The sequence below is a fragment of the Aedes albopictus genome, chromosome 3 (genome assembly GCF_035046485.1).
Source record: "Aedes albopictus strain Foshan chromosome 3, AalbF5, whole genome shotgun sequence".
In the NCBI taxonomy this organism is placed as follows: domain Eukaryota; kingdom Metazoa; phylum Arthropoda; class Insecta; order Diptera; family Culicidae; genus Aedes; species Aedes albopictus.
Window position 1 is genome coordinate 227591807 of NC_085138.1, and position 17751 is coordinate 227609557.

General features: G+C 38.6%; 1 protein-coding gene across 1 annotated transcript in view; it reads right to left on the reverse strand.

The window, feature by feature from the left end:
- Nucleotides 1–1395: 1395 nt before the first annotated feature.
- Nucleotides 1396–17751, reverse strand: part of LOC109397767 (serine/threonine-protein kinase ATR) — a 30186-nt gene continuing 13830 nt past the window's right edge. Inside the window, exons 6-8 of the mRNA XM_062859252.1 lie at nucleotides 5218–7542; nucleotides 3184–4584; nucleotides 1396–2492 (exon numbers count right to left, since the gene is read on the reverse strand). Of these exons, the coding sequence (XP_062715236.1) occupies nucleotides 1473–2492; nucleotides 3184–4584; nucleotides 5218–7542 (4746 nt within the window). The 3' untranslated portion in view covers nucleotides 1396–1472. The remainder of the gene's footprint in view (nucleotides 2493–3183; nucleotides 4585–5217; nucleotides 7543–17751) is intronic.

Below are 17751 nucleotides of genomic sequence, written 5' to 3' on the forward strand. Positions count from 1 at the left end.
ATAGTTCATTTAAATTCCCTCTGATTGTCTTGAATACAGATATGTTTTGAAAGAAAATAACAGCATAGGCGGCAATTCATTGAAAAAGTAATGGGATGCATATTAAAAATAGATCAATTCACTTAAAAATCATAAAATCAATGAAATCGCTACAACTTTTTCTCTTGTTAATAATTTCAAGTTCAGTCAAACGTTTTTCAGAGCTAATTATATAAGTCATAAATGAACAAAATTTCATTGCATTCGGTTCATTGAATCCGGAGATATAACAGCTCAAAGTTGGCTATCGGATAATTCTACCTTTTTCTAAAATGATTATAACTTCGTGCAGAATTGCCCGATCATTTCCAAATTCTGTCCACTGATACACAACTAGTTGATTAACTTACAGTCAAAATTTGAGAATATTTGATGCACTTTTCGAAAAGTTACAGCTAATTGGACATTTTTTGAAAAGTGACAATTTTGCCTGTCCCGATCATTTTGTCTATCCCCTGTACTTTTGGCAGTTATAAAAAGTTGTGTCGGCAATATTGATTTATATTTATATACCAAATTATGCTGGCAGCCACCAATTTTCAAAACTTTTGCACCAATTGAAAGCTATGACATTTACCTGTACACAAATATTAAAAATTAGAGATGTATTTTTTTTTTCCTATCAAATGTTACCTGCACTTTTGTAAATCATGTCACGTTTTCTCCATACATTTTCATGCGCACCGGCAACGACATGTAACAACATCATGTATGCACAAAGGCACCTGCAGCAAAATTATACACAAAAAATCGATTGAGGGTTTCAGCAAAATTTTGCTGAATTTTGCCGAGCTGCATTCAGCAAAATTTGCTGATTTGTTCAGTAAAAACTGCTGACCACCAGTAACGTTTTGCTGAAATTCAGCAAACTTTGCTGAAATTTCAGCAAAATGTTTTGCTGGACGGTTCAGCTCGGCAAAATTGTAGGCAAAATCGAGGTTCGTCCCCGTTTTCAACTGTTACTCAATAATGCGAGCATAGCTTTTCAAACTTTTTTAGAGTTTTGAAAAACTGACAATTTTAGCTTTTCATAGGTGGATTTTCCCTTCGGCCCAATTCCCATGTTTTATTGAACACCCGTCGGTCTTGGGCTATCCAGTTGACTCGCAAGTTAGAGGCTCCCAGGCCTTCTTCAACCGCGTGCAACGTGCATGTTCACGGCCGCAAACGAAGTCGTCGACTTCGACTGAATATTGGTTTCGCAGTTCTCAGTTTTGCCGACATTCCTACTTGACTAGCCCACTGAAGAATGCCGTATTTTATACGTTTCACTGTTACTCTGTACCAGTAGAGTCGTTGCACCATCAAAAAGAAGCATGTTTAGGCTTGTTCGGATTAATAAATTCTCAACTATCGTTACGAAACATACAACTTATTATGTAATATGCAATAGTTAACATAACAGCAAAATTAAAATAGTTAAGGTACTCACTTTACATGTATCCTGCCCACCCGATGTACATTTGAGCCAGATTGTCCAGATTGGTCGCCTCGGTAATCAGATGGTTCACCTGACCTTCGACCGAGAGCGGCATCTGTGATGTTTTACCGTTTATTCGTACGTATCCCTTCAGTCGTTCTTCGATGTGTTTAACGTTGTTCATCGCCTGGGGATCAGTTCTCTCGGTAGTACCATCGTGTTTGGTAATTTTACTCCAAGACACCAAAGGATCGTACACGAACGGTTTCAGCACCGACATCAGCGTCGGTGTTTGGTTCTGAAGCACTCTTAAGGTAATCTCGCAGCACTTGCGGTAGAGACCTTCGACGCCCAGTGGTCCCATCGCTTTCACCATGTTGTGCGTGAGACGGAAAGGCACCAGTTCAGGCACTTCAAACGTTTCGCCCTTGTTGAACAGACAGTTGAAGTCGACATGGACCGAATCGCCGCTCTTGGCATCGAACAGAATGTTCTCCCCATGGCGATCTCCGAGTCCCAAGATATAGCCCACAATGGAGATTACAGCCGTAGTTCGAATGTAGGAACTTCGAGCTTGGAACCAGTTGTGGGGGTTAGAGAACCGATCGCGGAACCATTCTCCGAACACAGGCGGATGTCGCGGAAGGAGAATGTTTAGGAATGTATCCCGTTTCTTCTGCAACAGCTCCTGGCGTTTGAAGTTGTAGTTTCGCAGTTCTTTTGCCGGCATGCCAAGTCCCCGTTGCTTATAGTAGGTGCATATGATACTGCGGAATGTGTTCAAATTCTCCACCCATTCTATGATGCCACACTCTTCATTCAATGGAAGGACAGCATAGGTACGGATGTTCAGGCGACGGTGTTTGGCGTCTGGGTCCTTGTAGAGGTATTGTTTGACAACGGCATTAAACTCCATCAAGCGGAAATCCTTTCGGAGGTCATCCTTTGGTTTCATCATCATGATGTAATCATGTCCATCACTTCCGATGAGTGTTATTTTCCGAGGTTTTTGTAACGATTGAAGAATAGTAAACTAAAAATAAAAAGAATGAGAAAGAATAGTAAAGTATTGTACCAAATGACAAAATAGTAAATATTTAAGTACTACATACAACAGACATTTGTTCGACCTTAAAAGGTTAATTTGCAGACTTTTTCAAATGAAACTGATCTGCACCCACTCGCATAACATTCCCATATGAATAGGAAGTGCTAACAGTTTTGAATAATGACTGAATAGTTAAATAATGATCGAAACGAGCTATTTTAACGGGTTTATGATTAGATTGTTACATTACTGCCGTGAATCGCAAGTCAGTCCCATCTGCATTTTGGGCAAAAATGAGTTAATGACCGTTTTCGAGCTTTCTTCGGATGATCTTTCAGCTGCGTGCATAAAAATATATAGTTTGTTCAGTAAAATTGAAAAACAACACCAAGTCAGATTGTCCCATAATGAAATGTAATCGCAAGTCAGTCCCATTACGAACTTGTGGGCCCTCCAGTACAAGACCTAACACTATTTTATCTAGTTTTACATTTTTCACTGTTATGTTTTAACGTTTGAAACAATATGTGAAAGTTTCATGATGATCGCAGAAGTTTTCAACTCATAGCGATTTTTTAGAGTTTCGTATAGAAATCGAATTTGAAAACTTCAGAGGCCATTTTCTCAATGCCTACTTTTTACATATGGGACTGACTTGCGATTCACGGCAGATTACCTCTTCACGTATTCCATTGATGTACACCAAATCCATCGGACACGACGAAAAGTTGGGAGAATTCCGGTCCAAGACCAGTTGCATACACTTCTGGATGGGCATCATGATGTTGGACAGAACCCCATCCTGGAACAGTTTCGGAAGGGATTTAACTACGGACGATACCAAGCCCTTGGTCTCCCTTGATGATCCCAGGTCTTTGTTGGTCAGTTCGATGAACTTTTCCGCAAGAGCGTTAAAATCGGTGATCATCTTTTGCATGGAAGATTTCGCTAGCTTCTTGTCGTGGAATATCTCGTGGCATCGCTTGACGCGATTTGCGTAGGACGATTTGTAGACACTGAGCAACATCCACAGCGATTGTTGCGGATAAGTGAGAATCAGTTTGACGATGATCGATTTCAAGACTTGGAACACTTCTACCGAGGGATGTGCCACTCGACTCATGAGCTGAGAGAATGCAGTGAAAAAGAAATACGGCGATAAGGTCTCACTGAATCGTTGCGCTAATTTGTTCATATTGGAGCAGATCTTCCTGTAGGAATCGTTCTGAACACCCCTGGACGTGAAATCGAGCCAAATACTGAGCACTTTTGGCATCGACTGGTAGATGTATGTAGAACCGTACATCATAGATTTACCATAGTAGGTCATCACGTCCTGTAGCAGCTCCCAACCTTTAGTTGAATCTTGGTCATCAGTCGAAAAGTTGGCGTGCAGCTTGTCCAGATATTGGGCCAAGTGGACCATACAAGTTTCCGATTCCGGATTAGCAAGTACTGCTTCTTTGAAGCACTTTTGATTGATACTAGTTGATACGTTTGACGAATCCGCGTTGTAAATAGCAATCAACAGCTTTCCTTGTGCGTAAATCATCCTGTCTTCTTTAGGTAATTGCTTTGCCTCAGTTACGTTGGCTGTCTGCATGATTTCTGCGAGACCTCGTTCAAGAACTTTGAATACATTTGCCACGTCACGTTTTTCCCAGAGCAATTTTGCCTTTTTGATGAAAAGTTCTTTGGGTTTGTAGCTCTCGGCGTGAAGAATATAGAGATGTGCTTGTTCGAAAAGTTTCGCCCTGGAAGCAAGTTCCGTACTTTTAATCCACAGTTCACCAATGTGACTGTCGATGGTTTCGTTGATATCTTTGAGCGTTTGTCCGCTGCTGTGATTGGATGGCAAACCGTTGATCAATATTTTTGTCTCGTTCAGCAGAATACGACGAAGGTTTATGATTGGTTCCACTGTACCGGCCGCTGGCTGCAGCAGTTCCAAACGAGATTCGAAGTTTTCGATCAGTTTTTTTATGTTGTTGTGACACATTGACAGACCGTTGGAACGTACGTTATCCAGCACTTGTTCGCATTTTTCAAACTCGGTTATCATGTGAAGTTTCAGAACCTGTTGGAATAATGAACATTGATGAGAATTTAATTTTAATGAGGCACTTCAATTTTCAATGCGCTTACATCTATTAAGTAAGGTAAGGAAATATTTGAACCGCGGTGATCATAATTTGGACACTTTCCGCTATACTTCAATTCATACCAATTAGCTTGATTTCATGTACACGTTTAGATAAAGTACGTACAGCATTCGCTCGATAACTGGGCTTTGTCGACAGTCCAGTAAGCAAGCGCCGCTCGATAACTGGACTGAGCTTCCGCAGCCGGAGGCTATTGTTATATTTTGTTTTGTTTATCGATTTGTAAAATGTGAAATTATAATTCGCTTATTTTTGACAGATAACTGCTTTTTAACTGAATTTTGCCCCAGTTATCGAGCGCCCAGTTAAAAAGCAGTCCAGTTAAACAGCATTCAGTTATCGAGCGGATGCTGTATCTCACCGTGCACAAAAATAAAACAATTGGTATTGACTGAGTTATAGCGAAAAGTGTCAAAATAGGACACCTTGGCCGACACAATGATTGCAGAACGGTACGACCCATACAAACAATGGTAAGGTCCAATGTAAAGAGTGTGACATAGGAAGGATAGCAGGTGTAGATGTAGCGATAGGATTAAAATACTCACTTGTTCGTAGCCCTTCTCGTAGGCACTGATTTTGAGATCCGAATGACGCAGAATCCTCAACACGGCAAGCCTTGCTTGCTCCAGTTTGTGCATAAACTGTTCGTGTTCATTCTTGCGGTAGCTGGTCATCAGGGAACCGCACACCACTCCCCAACTATCGCTGTCCTGCACCGACGGAGACTCGAGCAGTTCTTCCAGTTCTTCGAAACGCCCAAGCCGATACAAGGGTTCGGCCTTGATTTCCTGCAGCAGCGTGTGCACATTACTCTCGTAGTATTTGTTCAGCAAACTTTCCGAGAGCAGAAGAGCCGTTTCCGGCTGATCCAATCGCAGATAGCACTCAACCATGTTGTGGATATCCCTTGGGCTCATATCGCCAACCTGAAGCATGCGTTCGTAGCAGGCCGCCGTCTGGTGAAGTCTGCCGGTGGCGTTATGGAGAAGTATCTGTTCCGCCAAGGTTGGTTCGGTTGTCTTGAGACACATGACCCCTTCCACCGAGTCCGGATCGTTCAAGTGGGTGAATAACTTGGCCAGGAAGAACAAGTGCTGCTGTAGCCTCGAAGGGTCGTCCTCTATAAACGCTTCCAAGTACATCAGCGACCGCGCAAATTCGTTGCATTTGTAGTTGATGTCTGCCAGCATTTTATGATCGAATTCGTTGACAAACCAATCCACGTTGTGAAAGTCACATTTGCTATCGTCAAGTTGGTAAACCTTTCGCCACTGACGCTTCCATTTCTCAAGAAAGTCTAACAAATTGAACGCAAACTTGGCACATTCATTAGACATATCGCTGGTCTCAACATCCGCCGTAGGCAAAGAGTGTTCATCCACCTTGAAATGCAATGTTCGAAGACCTCGGATGTAATGATCTTGATCTTCAGGACTATCAATTTCCGGATTGTTGTTCATAATGGCATTGAACAAGAACTGAAGTTCCTCCACCATCTTCTTCCGGCAATTTTCGGGACTTGCTTGTATGGCGTGCAGTAATATGTACGGCAGGAACAAAGTCATCGTGCTCATATCGCATCGGATGCTTGGTTTGAAAGATTTCAAAAGATTTTGGGTGTTGTCTTTCTCCAGGTGCTCGATCATTTGGCAAGCCCATAGATATGCCCATTCTTGGCAGGATTGAGCTTTGGAACTTCCAAATATTGGATGGCATTCAACGGTAGCGCTCATTGCAAGGCCGGTGTAACATGAAGTCAGCAGGGGTTCCATAATTGGCCGCAGTCGTGCAGGTATGGCCTCCCAAACATCGAGCTTCTTCCCAGTCTTGGGTGAAACTCCGCGCTCAACCAAAATCTCCTGAATTGCCAATGAGAATGTATCAACATGTTTGGTATCCTTTTGAAACTGGTAAGCTCTGCAGAGTTCCGCCAAAGCCATGCTGGCAAATGCATCCGAATGAACGCTGAGTGCGAAACTGTCCTGCGGTGCGTAATTAGGAGGGAGATAGCTGGGAGCTACTGCCCCCAATTCCCCGATACATTCGGAAGCTCGCAGCCTGTAGTTGACATCGATATCGCTGCAGCTCTTAATTAGATTGTTCAACAAACTCTCCACTCTCGGATTGAAAGTCAGTTGCCCAATAGTCGCATCGTTAACTTGCTTCCGACTGCTGGCAAACAATCTTTTAAGATATTTCAACGCAAAAACTCGCACCGACAGGTTTTCATGACTCACCTGTTTGGTAAGTTCTTTAAAGCGAAGCGAGAATTGATCCTGATCCTTTTCCACCTTGATGTGCTTTGCGACTATGGTCTTAATATCATCGTTCACCTTCGTTTCATCCAAAAAGAACAGATCCGGTATGTACATGCTCAAAAGACTGTTGTTTTGCACAACCAAGTAGTGGAATATGAAGTTGATATCCTCCGGAAATTCATCAATGAACTGCACCAAAGAAACGAAGATCGTGCTCAGCAACTGTCCCAGCTGTTGAACATCAACCGTGCAGATGAAAATTCGCCAAACTTTAATGCAGATACTCTTCAGCGTTGCCTCCTCGAACGACAGGGCCGTTTTCAGCAGTGCAATGATCTTAAACCGGAACGGAGTAATGTGAGCCCCTCCGAGCAGACGAATTATTTCCCCCAAACTAAGCAGCGTTTCTCGCTTCAAGGCCTTTTCCGTTTCCGGATTGATCAGTGTGGCCTCGAAGAACGTCAACACACCCAGGAACCGGGTGAAAATGTAGTCGGCCATTTGAGTCGTTGTGATTTCCTGGGCATCGTCCTTGGCCAGCATACTCCGAAAGGCGTGCAGAACACACTCGGAGTTGATGTGATAGAAGATTAAAATCTCGGCAACCGTTTTCTGAAAGAAGAAAATAATAATTATCAATAAATGGTACTACATCGTATTTATGGTATTTCCACACGCAGAAAAATGTCGCATATTTGAAACAAATTCATTACCACTTTGATTCAAATTCAATACTGTTTTTTAAATCAAAGCAAATTAATATTTGATTCTAATACTAAGTGACTTTGATTCTAAAATAAAAGTATTAGAAACAAAGTCCTTGTGCCTTTGATTTAAAAAAATAACTACTTTGAAATAAATATAGCATTTTGCACAAGTTTTTCCCTTGCCATTTTGTTTATGTTGTCATAAAGTGAAAAAATAAAATACTCGCCGGACGAAATTGTTGAAGAAGCGGTCGATGTTTGAATACTAAAAACATTAAATCAATTTAAAACGTTTGGTTTCTCGAATGACACGTTGGGTGCCTTCCCAAGGAACAATCACTCATTTAACCAACATTGCAATGACATTTTTATTCCACATTTGATTGAACTGCAGTTTAACATTATTTTATCACAGCTTGTAATCAGGCGTTGTTCAAACAAAAGTGGAGAAATTATTCAGCAATCTTTTCTGCAAGCGTGATACAGGCTTTACAATCGGGAGTTATATGTGTTTTATCAGGCTCAAATTAAACTTGTATTCAGCTATAATAACCTGCTGCGAAAACAAAAACAAATTGAAATGCGAGGTGCAATTATGTTCCAATCATGTTTATTTGTCGCATCTAAACACATTTAACACACAAGCTCTTCTAAAAATTTCTCAACTTGGGATTTGAACTCGTGATCTCCCAATCACCCTTCGCATGCCTTGCCGACTACGCCATCCTGGAATAGGTAAGTTGCTCGCTAAGAGTGAAACACCTTCACAAAGCTGTGAAGGATCAATATTCAGATTTATGGAAGGTTGTAATTATTTATTTACAAAAAGTTGTGAAAAAGATGACTACAACTTAGAAATTGCTACGAAAATTGGCAAGTGTTTCGAATATTTTGCATTGGTGTGCAACAAACCTCAATACATATTTAATAATGAGGAACGTTCCAGTACTGCTCTATTATAATCATTTTGACCTGTTGTTCAATCGAAAAGTGATAATCGAACAAATAAATCAAAAATCCGTTTATATAACTTACTGTTAAACCATTTTTGAACGTTTCCACAATAGCTGAAGTATTAAACATCAAAAGCATTTGTTTGACTTATATAGACCACAATAATCAACTATCGGAAACTGTGGAACATAAGCTTTTTCACGCGTAGAAAAAAGTTCTTCTTCAGCTTATATTAAAGTTAGTAAGGGCAAATCGAACAACAAAAATTTCTGACGTTTGTTAAGCTTATAATTAAATTGCTGTTCACATACGTGCCAAATGTTGCATTTTGGCTTATTTCCAATGTAAATGATGCTATTTCAGCTTATTATTCAGCATTGGGTTTTGTTCAGCTGCGAATGTTATAAACCAGCAATAGTTCAACATGCATGCTTATATATGACTTCGAATTGTTCCTTGGGTTCATTATTGGTAAGTACAGTAAAGTGAAACTTATGGTTCATGTCTAAAATTCATATATTTTTTTCTAGATAACGGCTACACAGCTAGCCTTGCTCAAGTGCAAGGAACTGGAGGAACTCATTTTGTAGCGGTTTTTAGGGGATAAGAAGAAAGTGCATGTTGTCGTAATGGTGACAAGTCCTGGTAAGCATCTACTATTCATAAAATTATGTTTACTACGGAAACCCTTTTTAATTGACAGAATCTTCCTCCGCTATCCAGAAAACCATCCACCAAATCTGAAACTACGCCGCCTTCCCATCCACCGGCTGTCGCAGATGTAACAAAAGGTAGCTGTACACCATGCTACAAACATCAGCAAAAGGCAGGTCTATCACCGAAAAATTCAAAAAAAAAACCTATTAAGATTATGCAATTAGGTAAATATAATAAATATTGTTCCCCAAAAGTCTTATCCATTTTTATTGGATTATCTGCTTTGATTGAATGCGATCTCGTAAATAACGGGAGCATTTTGATCACATGCTCTCATTATTTGTTAGATCGCAATCAATCAAAGCAGGTAATCCATTCCAAATACATTTTTATGATGGTTTTGAAATATATTACTATCAAATAATATTATTTAAAAAAAACAATCTGTATTTGATTCAAAAATATGTGCTTTTTGATTCAAAAATAAATATTTTTGAAATAAAGTAGTTATATATTTGTTTCAATGAAATTGAATATTAGAATCAAATATTTTTCACTTTGAATTTACATTCAGCCTTATGACAGCTAGACTTTAAAACAACAAAATAAATACTTTGAAACTAATACTCGTTGTTGTTGATTCAATAAAAATTGCACTTAGGCCGTGGATCAATGATATTTTATTTTTGTTTCAAAGTCGTTTATTTTAGAATTTAATATACAGTATCGGACAATAAAAATGCACCAAAGCCGTTTTCCCATACAAACTAGTCAACTTTGGATTGCCATATCTCAGTTATGTCTCAACCGATTGTTTTCATTTTTCTGTGACGAACGAATTTTCAAAAACTATTGAAAAAGTTCAGTGATAACTATTGTTACAAAAGTTACAGATAGGTTGAATTTTGACAATAAAAATGCACCAAGACAAAAAAATATGTAGCCAAAAATGCTGAATTCAAATCACTATAGTGTCTTCGGCAAATATGTTTCTTGTGTGATGACCAATAAATTTGCTGAAGACACCATAGCTATCTGACTTCAGCATTTTAAGCTACACAATTTTTTGCCTTGGAGCATTTTTATTGTCAAAATTCAACCTATCTGTAACTTTTGTAACAATAGTTATCACTGAACTTTTTCAATAGTTTTTGAAAATTGAAATGTTTTGTAGTTCGTCACTGATCTTCCCGAGTGCGGCCACCTTGTTAACCTTAATAACTGGGAGCTTAAAGGAGGCGAGCTGGGTATCCGTCAGGCCTTTTGGCAGACGCAGATTAATGCACTTCGTACATTGATCTCGCATTGCTGTTTCAGAGCGGCTACGATCTACTCGGCGTTGGTTATCCAATCCTGATTTTTACACTGGAGAGTCGCCTGCAATGTCAGGGCTCTTACTTGTGCCTTTTCCCCCGGACCTCTAGGGCTAGGCCTTATAGAACGTGCCTTTCTACGCCACCTTCTTCTTCAGGATCAAAATCATTTCACCTATACTGGTGCGCCGGATGCGTTTTACATTCGCACCCAACAACGGGAGTCAATTTTCGCGACGCAGTAGCATAGTATCCGAGGCCATAATGTACCAGGACTTCATGGTGCATTTTTTTCGGGGCATGCAAATATGTCACGAAGTTCAAAGAAAGAAGGCACATAGGATATTATGACGCATCCAAACTTTTGGATGTTACTTCACAAAAAAAGCAACTTAACGACAGTATGGTCTCGGGACGTTGTGATCCAGCCACAATTTTCGCCTCTCACGGCGTGTCAATGCATCGGCCTGCCTAGGGTTAGTAGTCATTATCGAACTACTAGTCCCTAGCCGTTCAAGACCAAGATTTTAGGCAAGAAGGTCGTCGTCGTGTTCTCGTGTTGTTCAATGATAGACCTCTGTTTATTTCCATTTTAATTCAAGTTCTTTCGTTACACGCATTCATTATTATATTCACCGATAAAAAAGTTAATTATAATATAATTATAATTATATTAATCGGCGAAATTATCCCCATCGGTCTTGAAGACTAGCTCGACTCTTTTGTCGCACTTGCGGGCTGGCTTGCTTAGCATTAGTTTATTGAGGTATTTGCCCAAAAGTTTACGTGGTCTATTTCTTGAAGAAACAACCGACGCGGTTTTTGCTCCCTTTTACTTGATTATTATGAGAGTAAAACATTACGGCGATTCCTCAAGCGCTGCGCATCTTTGATGCACAGCAATGCCGCGTAAAATTTGGCATTCGCCGCACCAACCACCACGCGGTGTTTCCTTTCCAGAGAATCTGACAATCTTCTTCTTTTCAACCGCGATCCAGAGGTTCCGCAGAAGCTGGAGTTCGCGGCCTTCTTGGTGAGGAAGTTAAGCCTTTTGAGGCTTACCTTTGCCATGGTTCTCCCTTGCGTGCGGCTTGTAACCGGCTTGGTGCCTGGCTACTCGCGCTGGTCGTCGCCTTCGTCTTGAACGGTCTGCCGTTCATTTCTTGCACCCCGCCGCGATTCGCTAGCATGGTTCTCGTGTTTCGATCATGCAGCTCGAGGTATAGTACGATTTTTTTTATCCATTTCATTTAGGTATTTTGCAGGCACTCTGTGCCCTTGGACTTCTACTGTGCCGATTTCTGTAGTTTATCTATATCTTCTGTAAGCTCCTACACTATGATGCAGTCTATTCTTAGTCCTATTGACAATTGCTTGTTTCTCTACAGCAGCGTGTGGTTCCAATACGTTTCCATCCAGTCCATTGTGTGCGCCGCGGTTTCGTTTTACCGTAAATGGTATGTCAGGCTTGTTGCCGTCGAAGAGGGTCAGTTGTCTCACTCACCATCCAATACTGACGCAGGATAGATGTGCTCTCCCAATGCACTGTCCTCCGTGCGGCGTCTTCTGGTGTCTGAATGAAGTGTTTTTTGATGGGGTTAGGAATTTTACCCATGACGATAGAACGAGAGCGGGACATTTGGCATAATGGACATTTGGCATAATGGACATTTGGCATAACCGAAATGCACTCTTCTTTATTTTGCCAAGTGTCTATTATGCCAAATGTCTTTATGCCAAGTAACCTTATGCCAAACAGCCTTATGCCAAGCCAAATGACTTTATGCCAAATGTTCCGCTACCAGCGAACTGCATGAACTCATGCGTGATTGTCGAATTTTCGGCAAAGAAAAGAGTTGTTCGTTGGGTGCACCTTTCCTACTCGCGCGCATTGACCGCGCTTCGCTCTTGCCAAAAGGCCGTATTCCTTCTTGGCGAAAGCCACCAAATTGCGGAGTGTCAGCAGGCTTCGTTAGAGATCCCTGCTATTGTTGTGCCGCCCACTCACTGGTGTACCTGTTCGAGTTACTAAGCGAATAGCAACCCGGATAAAAAATTACCATTTATTACATGGTAAATATTATTAACATATGACTGGTTTTATTGTTCACAATAAAACATATAGTAGATATATTGTTACTTTTTACAATAGAAATCAAGCCCATATAGTTCGTACAATAAGTGAACATTAGCTTTATTAGTGACTAATTTATTCGATTGTTTTTCAATAGTTCTATAATAAGGTCGGAACAAATCTCATTGTCTTCTTTTGTCATAATACTCGTTGGCTCGCTAAGGGGGAGGACAATAAATAATAAATGTATTTGACGAAGAAATACCCAAACAATTCGGCAAAATCTATAAACTCATCGGATTTGTTGAGAAATTTTCTGTGCAACTCTAATTTCACCTTAAAATTTTAAAATTTCTTGAATAATTTATTGGTGCTCCCCCTCAAAATGTTGAATTTCGACCAAAATTTTCCGAGGGGGCGGTGAAATTTTTGTCAGCCTAATTTAAAGTTACTATCAGTAAAAATTAATTTAAGTTGTTTTTATATAGTTGCAAAAGTGCCTGCAAAGTTCTCATGGACTTTTTATTAAAAAATAGTTTATTTCTCAATTACACTTAAAAACAATTCGTACAAATACAAAACCACTTGACATATTTTTTATAGTTTTCGTTTTAAATTTGAGTACAGTAGATGTTTCGGTTATCGAATGTTATTCGCTAAAACTTCAACGACTGGCTTGACGTCTGTCAGTGTTGGCAGAGGAAGCTCTCAATGAATAACTGAGGAATAGACTGTCCCAAAAAAAAATCGATGATTGAAAAGTCAAGGTGCTCAACCCTTAAATGAAAGATATGCATATTTGAAGCATTTTTGTAGAACATTTTGATTTTCTAAAAAATCATTTAGAGGTTCCGCTAGGGCGATTTTTGAAAAATGGCCTTTTTTCATGAAAAGCCTCAACAAAATCATTTTTTCGTAATATTTTTTCAACTTCTGAATTTTTTCAATATTTTTATATTTTTCTATGGACCTCTAGGCATTCTTGAAGGGGATAAGTTTTTGAAATATTGTATTTATATTGACGCCACATCAGTTTTTATGTTGATAAGAATTCCAGTTTTTGAGAATTTTTCATCTAAATTTGAGAAAAAAATACATGCACTATTTTTTATTTTCAATTTTGAAAGTTTTGTCTGATAGTACTATTTGTATGCGTCATTTCTCTAAAAAAGATTCAAAATATTTTGTCTAGAAGCTGAGATATTAGGATTTTAGTAAATGGACAATATTTCATTTTTTTTGCAAAACTTTGTATATTTGGAATATTGTAAGGTTTTTGTGACACTCCAATGTACGTATATGAAAAGAAATAAAAAAAAAACAGCTGTTCTTGTTGTATGGTCAAGCTAGTTTAAACATGGATCTATTATTCTGGGCTGGTTGGCAGTAGATTCATGAAGAGCTTTTATCTGAATAACTACAAATATGACGGGTATCGTGGTTACTGGTAGCAACGCATTTAGTTCGAGATTACGTCGTGGATTTCCCGACTACTGCGCCCATTTTTTCTGAAATAGGAACGATCATTTCATGCAGAGATTATAATATATATATAACATTGATAAAATCAATAAAAAAAAACATAGTTAAGACATGATTTTTACTGAAGACTTGAATTTGAAATGTAATGGACAATTTGGTATGAAATTCGGCAACGGGGGTGCATAGTTAATCAGACAAACGCCGATTGTCATACAAAATTGCCAACTTTGAGATGGTTTAACTATATTTCCTTTGATGAATTAAACTCAAATTTTGATACGAAACCGACACGATGAAGAATTTTGCGTATAAGAAATACAAAACATTTCTGATCACATGTGTGGATGTAAGTGCAAAACTGATCGAACAACAACACACGTGTAAATCAAAAGACTGCCGTTGTCCGATCACTTTGACACATTTTGGTTGCCCTATCGTGCCTAAGCTTGTGATCAGACACGATTTGTATTTCGTATATGCAAAAATCAGTATATTTGCAATTTCGTGTCAAAATATTAGTTCAATTCATCAAAGAAATGAACGTTTAGCAATCCTAAGATCGCGTATTTCCTCAAAAGCCTATTATTGTCTGTTATTTTCAAAGTTTTTAAAAATCAGTCCTGACTTAACTTAGTTATTTTTAATTGATTTCATCACTATTATGTTATCTCTGCATGGAATGGTTTTTGCTACTTCAGAAAAGGGGTGTAATTGTCGAGAATTAAACGACATAATATCGAAATTAATGCGTTGCTACCCGTCATTGTTGTAGTTATTCAAATAAAAGCTCTTCATGAATCTACTACCAACCAGCCCAGGATAAAAGATCCATGTTTAAACTAGCTTGACCATACAACAAGAACAGCTGTTTTTTTTTTAATTTCTTTTAATATACGTACATTTGAGTGTCACAAAAACCTTACAATACTCCAAATATACAAAGTTTTGCAAAAAAATGAAATATTGTCCATTTACTAAAATCCTAATATCTCAGCTTCTAGACAAAATATTTTAAATCTTTTTTTAGAGAAATGACGCATACAAATAGTACTATCAGACAAAAAATTCAAAATTGAAAATAAAAAATAGTGCATGTATTTTTTTCTCAAATTTAGATGAAAAATTCTCAAAAACTGATATTTTTATCAACATAAAAACGGTTCTGCCGTCAATATAAATACAATATTTCAAAAACTTATCCCCTTCAAGAATGCCTAGAGGTCCATAGAAAAATACAAAAATATTGAAAAAAATCAGAAGTTGAAAAAATATTACGAAAAAATGATTTTTTTGAGACTTTTCATGAAAAAATGCCATTTTTCAAAAATCGCCCTAGCGGAACCTCGATTTTTTAGAAAATCGAAATGTTCTACAAAAATGCTTCAAATATGCATATCTTTCATTTAAGGGTTGAGCACCTTGACTTTTCGAACATAGATTTTTTGGGACAGCCTACTGAGGAAGTACTTATAGAAAACTAGCTGAAAAGTAGGTTTTAGCCAAATGAGGACGTTACGGCAAGAAAAAGATGAACAATGATTTTTCTAATGTTTTCCAACAAATTAAAGGAATCTAGTTAATAGTAAACTACCATTGACAACAATACAAATACAATTTGTTTAACCGTTGTGTGTCCGACAAACTTTTTGCTTTTTTCTACACCGTACTTTTTAAATGAGCGCTGGGTACCCGGGTACCCTGTCGGACACATAAGGGTTAATGGGGTCAATTGAATCGATGTTAAAATAAACATGCAATAATATTTGTTGTTATGTAAACAGATTTTGCCTTTGAAAAACCAAAGAATTCATATTTCTCGGTATCATTTTTCTTCAGCATTTACAGATACTAATGGCCACATGAATTGTGAACGATTTATGGTATGGATCACACGACCTGAGGTCTGACTTGTGATATTTGGCAGTTATTTGAAAAGATTGATGATAGATCTTATCAACAGCTAGTGCCAAACAACACATACCAGACAGACATCAGAGTGTTTGACTCTTATCATAAAATGTGCATATCATTCTGGCGGCCGTTAGTGCTCGTAAATGCTGGATATAAATGTTACCGGGAAATATAAATTCTATGGATTTTCAAAAGCGAAAACTGCTTACAAATAACAACAAATATTATTGTATTTTTATTGTAACAACGATTCATTTGACGCCATTCAATTAATTGTATTTGTATTGTAAGAACAATGAAAAACATTAAGATATATTATTTTCTTTTGAAAATTGCCCTAAAAATGTCTCATAAAAACACAATACATTCTATTGTTTTTCGCGAAAAAGTGTATGAAAATTTTCTCAAAATTTTATGGTTAAGATACATAACGACGACTATTGTTTATTGTAAAAGTTCCATTTACCATTCGCCGAATGGTGTAGAACAATAGGGGTGATGGTGAGTGTGCCGTGTAAATTACAATACGTTTAATGGTGAATATTTTTCGAAAAAATGGTGTTGTAACAATAAAATTTATCGTATTTTTATGATGTTTTTTATCAGGGAACATCGTAAGTCTACACAGTAATGAATCTTCTTTCCTGCAATACAACTAACAGGTTACGAAATCTGTAAGGTGAAATAAGACGGGCAAGATAGTTTTGGCAGATTATGCACGAATACGGATTCACGGATAAACTGATACGGTTGATCAAGGCGACGATGGATCGAGTGATGTGCGTAGTTCGAGTATCAGGGACACTTTCGAGTCCCTTCGAATCTCGCAGAGGGTTACGGCAAGGTGATGGTCTTTCGTGCTTGCTGTTCAACATTGCTTTGGAGGGTGTAATAAGAAGAGCGGGGATAAACACGAGTGGGACGATTTTCACGAAGTCCGTTCTGCTACTTGGTTTTGCCGATGATATTGATATTATTGCTCGTAAATTTGAGACGATGGCGGAAACGTACATCCGACTAAAGAGTGAAGCCAGACGAATCGGATTAGTCGTTAATAGGGCTGTGCATCCTGACCGTTTATCGGTATCGGCAAAACGTAATTCATCTCATATCGGTATCGGCGATATATCGGATTCGACATTATCGATATCGTATCGATATCCGACTAGGGGCAAGACACTGTGCAAACGCGAGTAACTCTGAGAAATGCTGAGTAACTCTTTTTACCAATGATCGACGAAATCTGTTGGAAAACACCCCTAAAACTACAAGAAAAGCGGGATATCGGGCAATATTGTTTTGATTTTGCGGCATATCAGGCAACACCCAAGCAAAAACGGGAGCAATCCAGAGAAATTCTGAGCAACTCTGTGAAGGAAAATGTACTCTCCAGCACAGTGTCTTGCCCCAAGATATCCGATAACTTCATTAAAGGGAAGTACACAAAAAATGACGAAGTTTTGTGTCATTTCGACACCAACATTTCAAAAGGGCGTAACTGCATTTGGAAGTAATACCTTCTTTCAAAGCTGTAGGTCGTACTGCCTCCCTTACACTCAAACCACCGTGGTTGTCGGAAAGAGGAGAGTTTTTCCCACCTGGTACTTGTTGTGAAAAACATGGAAATCATAACACATGATCCACAGCTTTAAAAGAAGGTGATGATTCCAAAAGCAGTTACGCCCTTTTGAAATGTTGGTGTCGATTTGCATAATAAATGTGC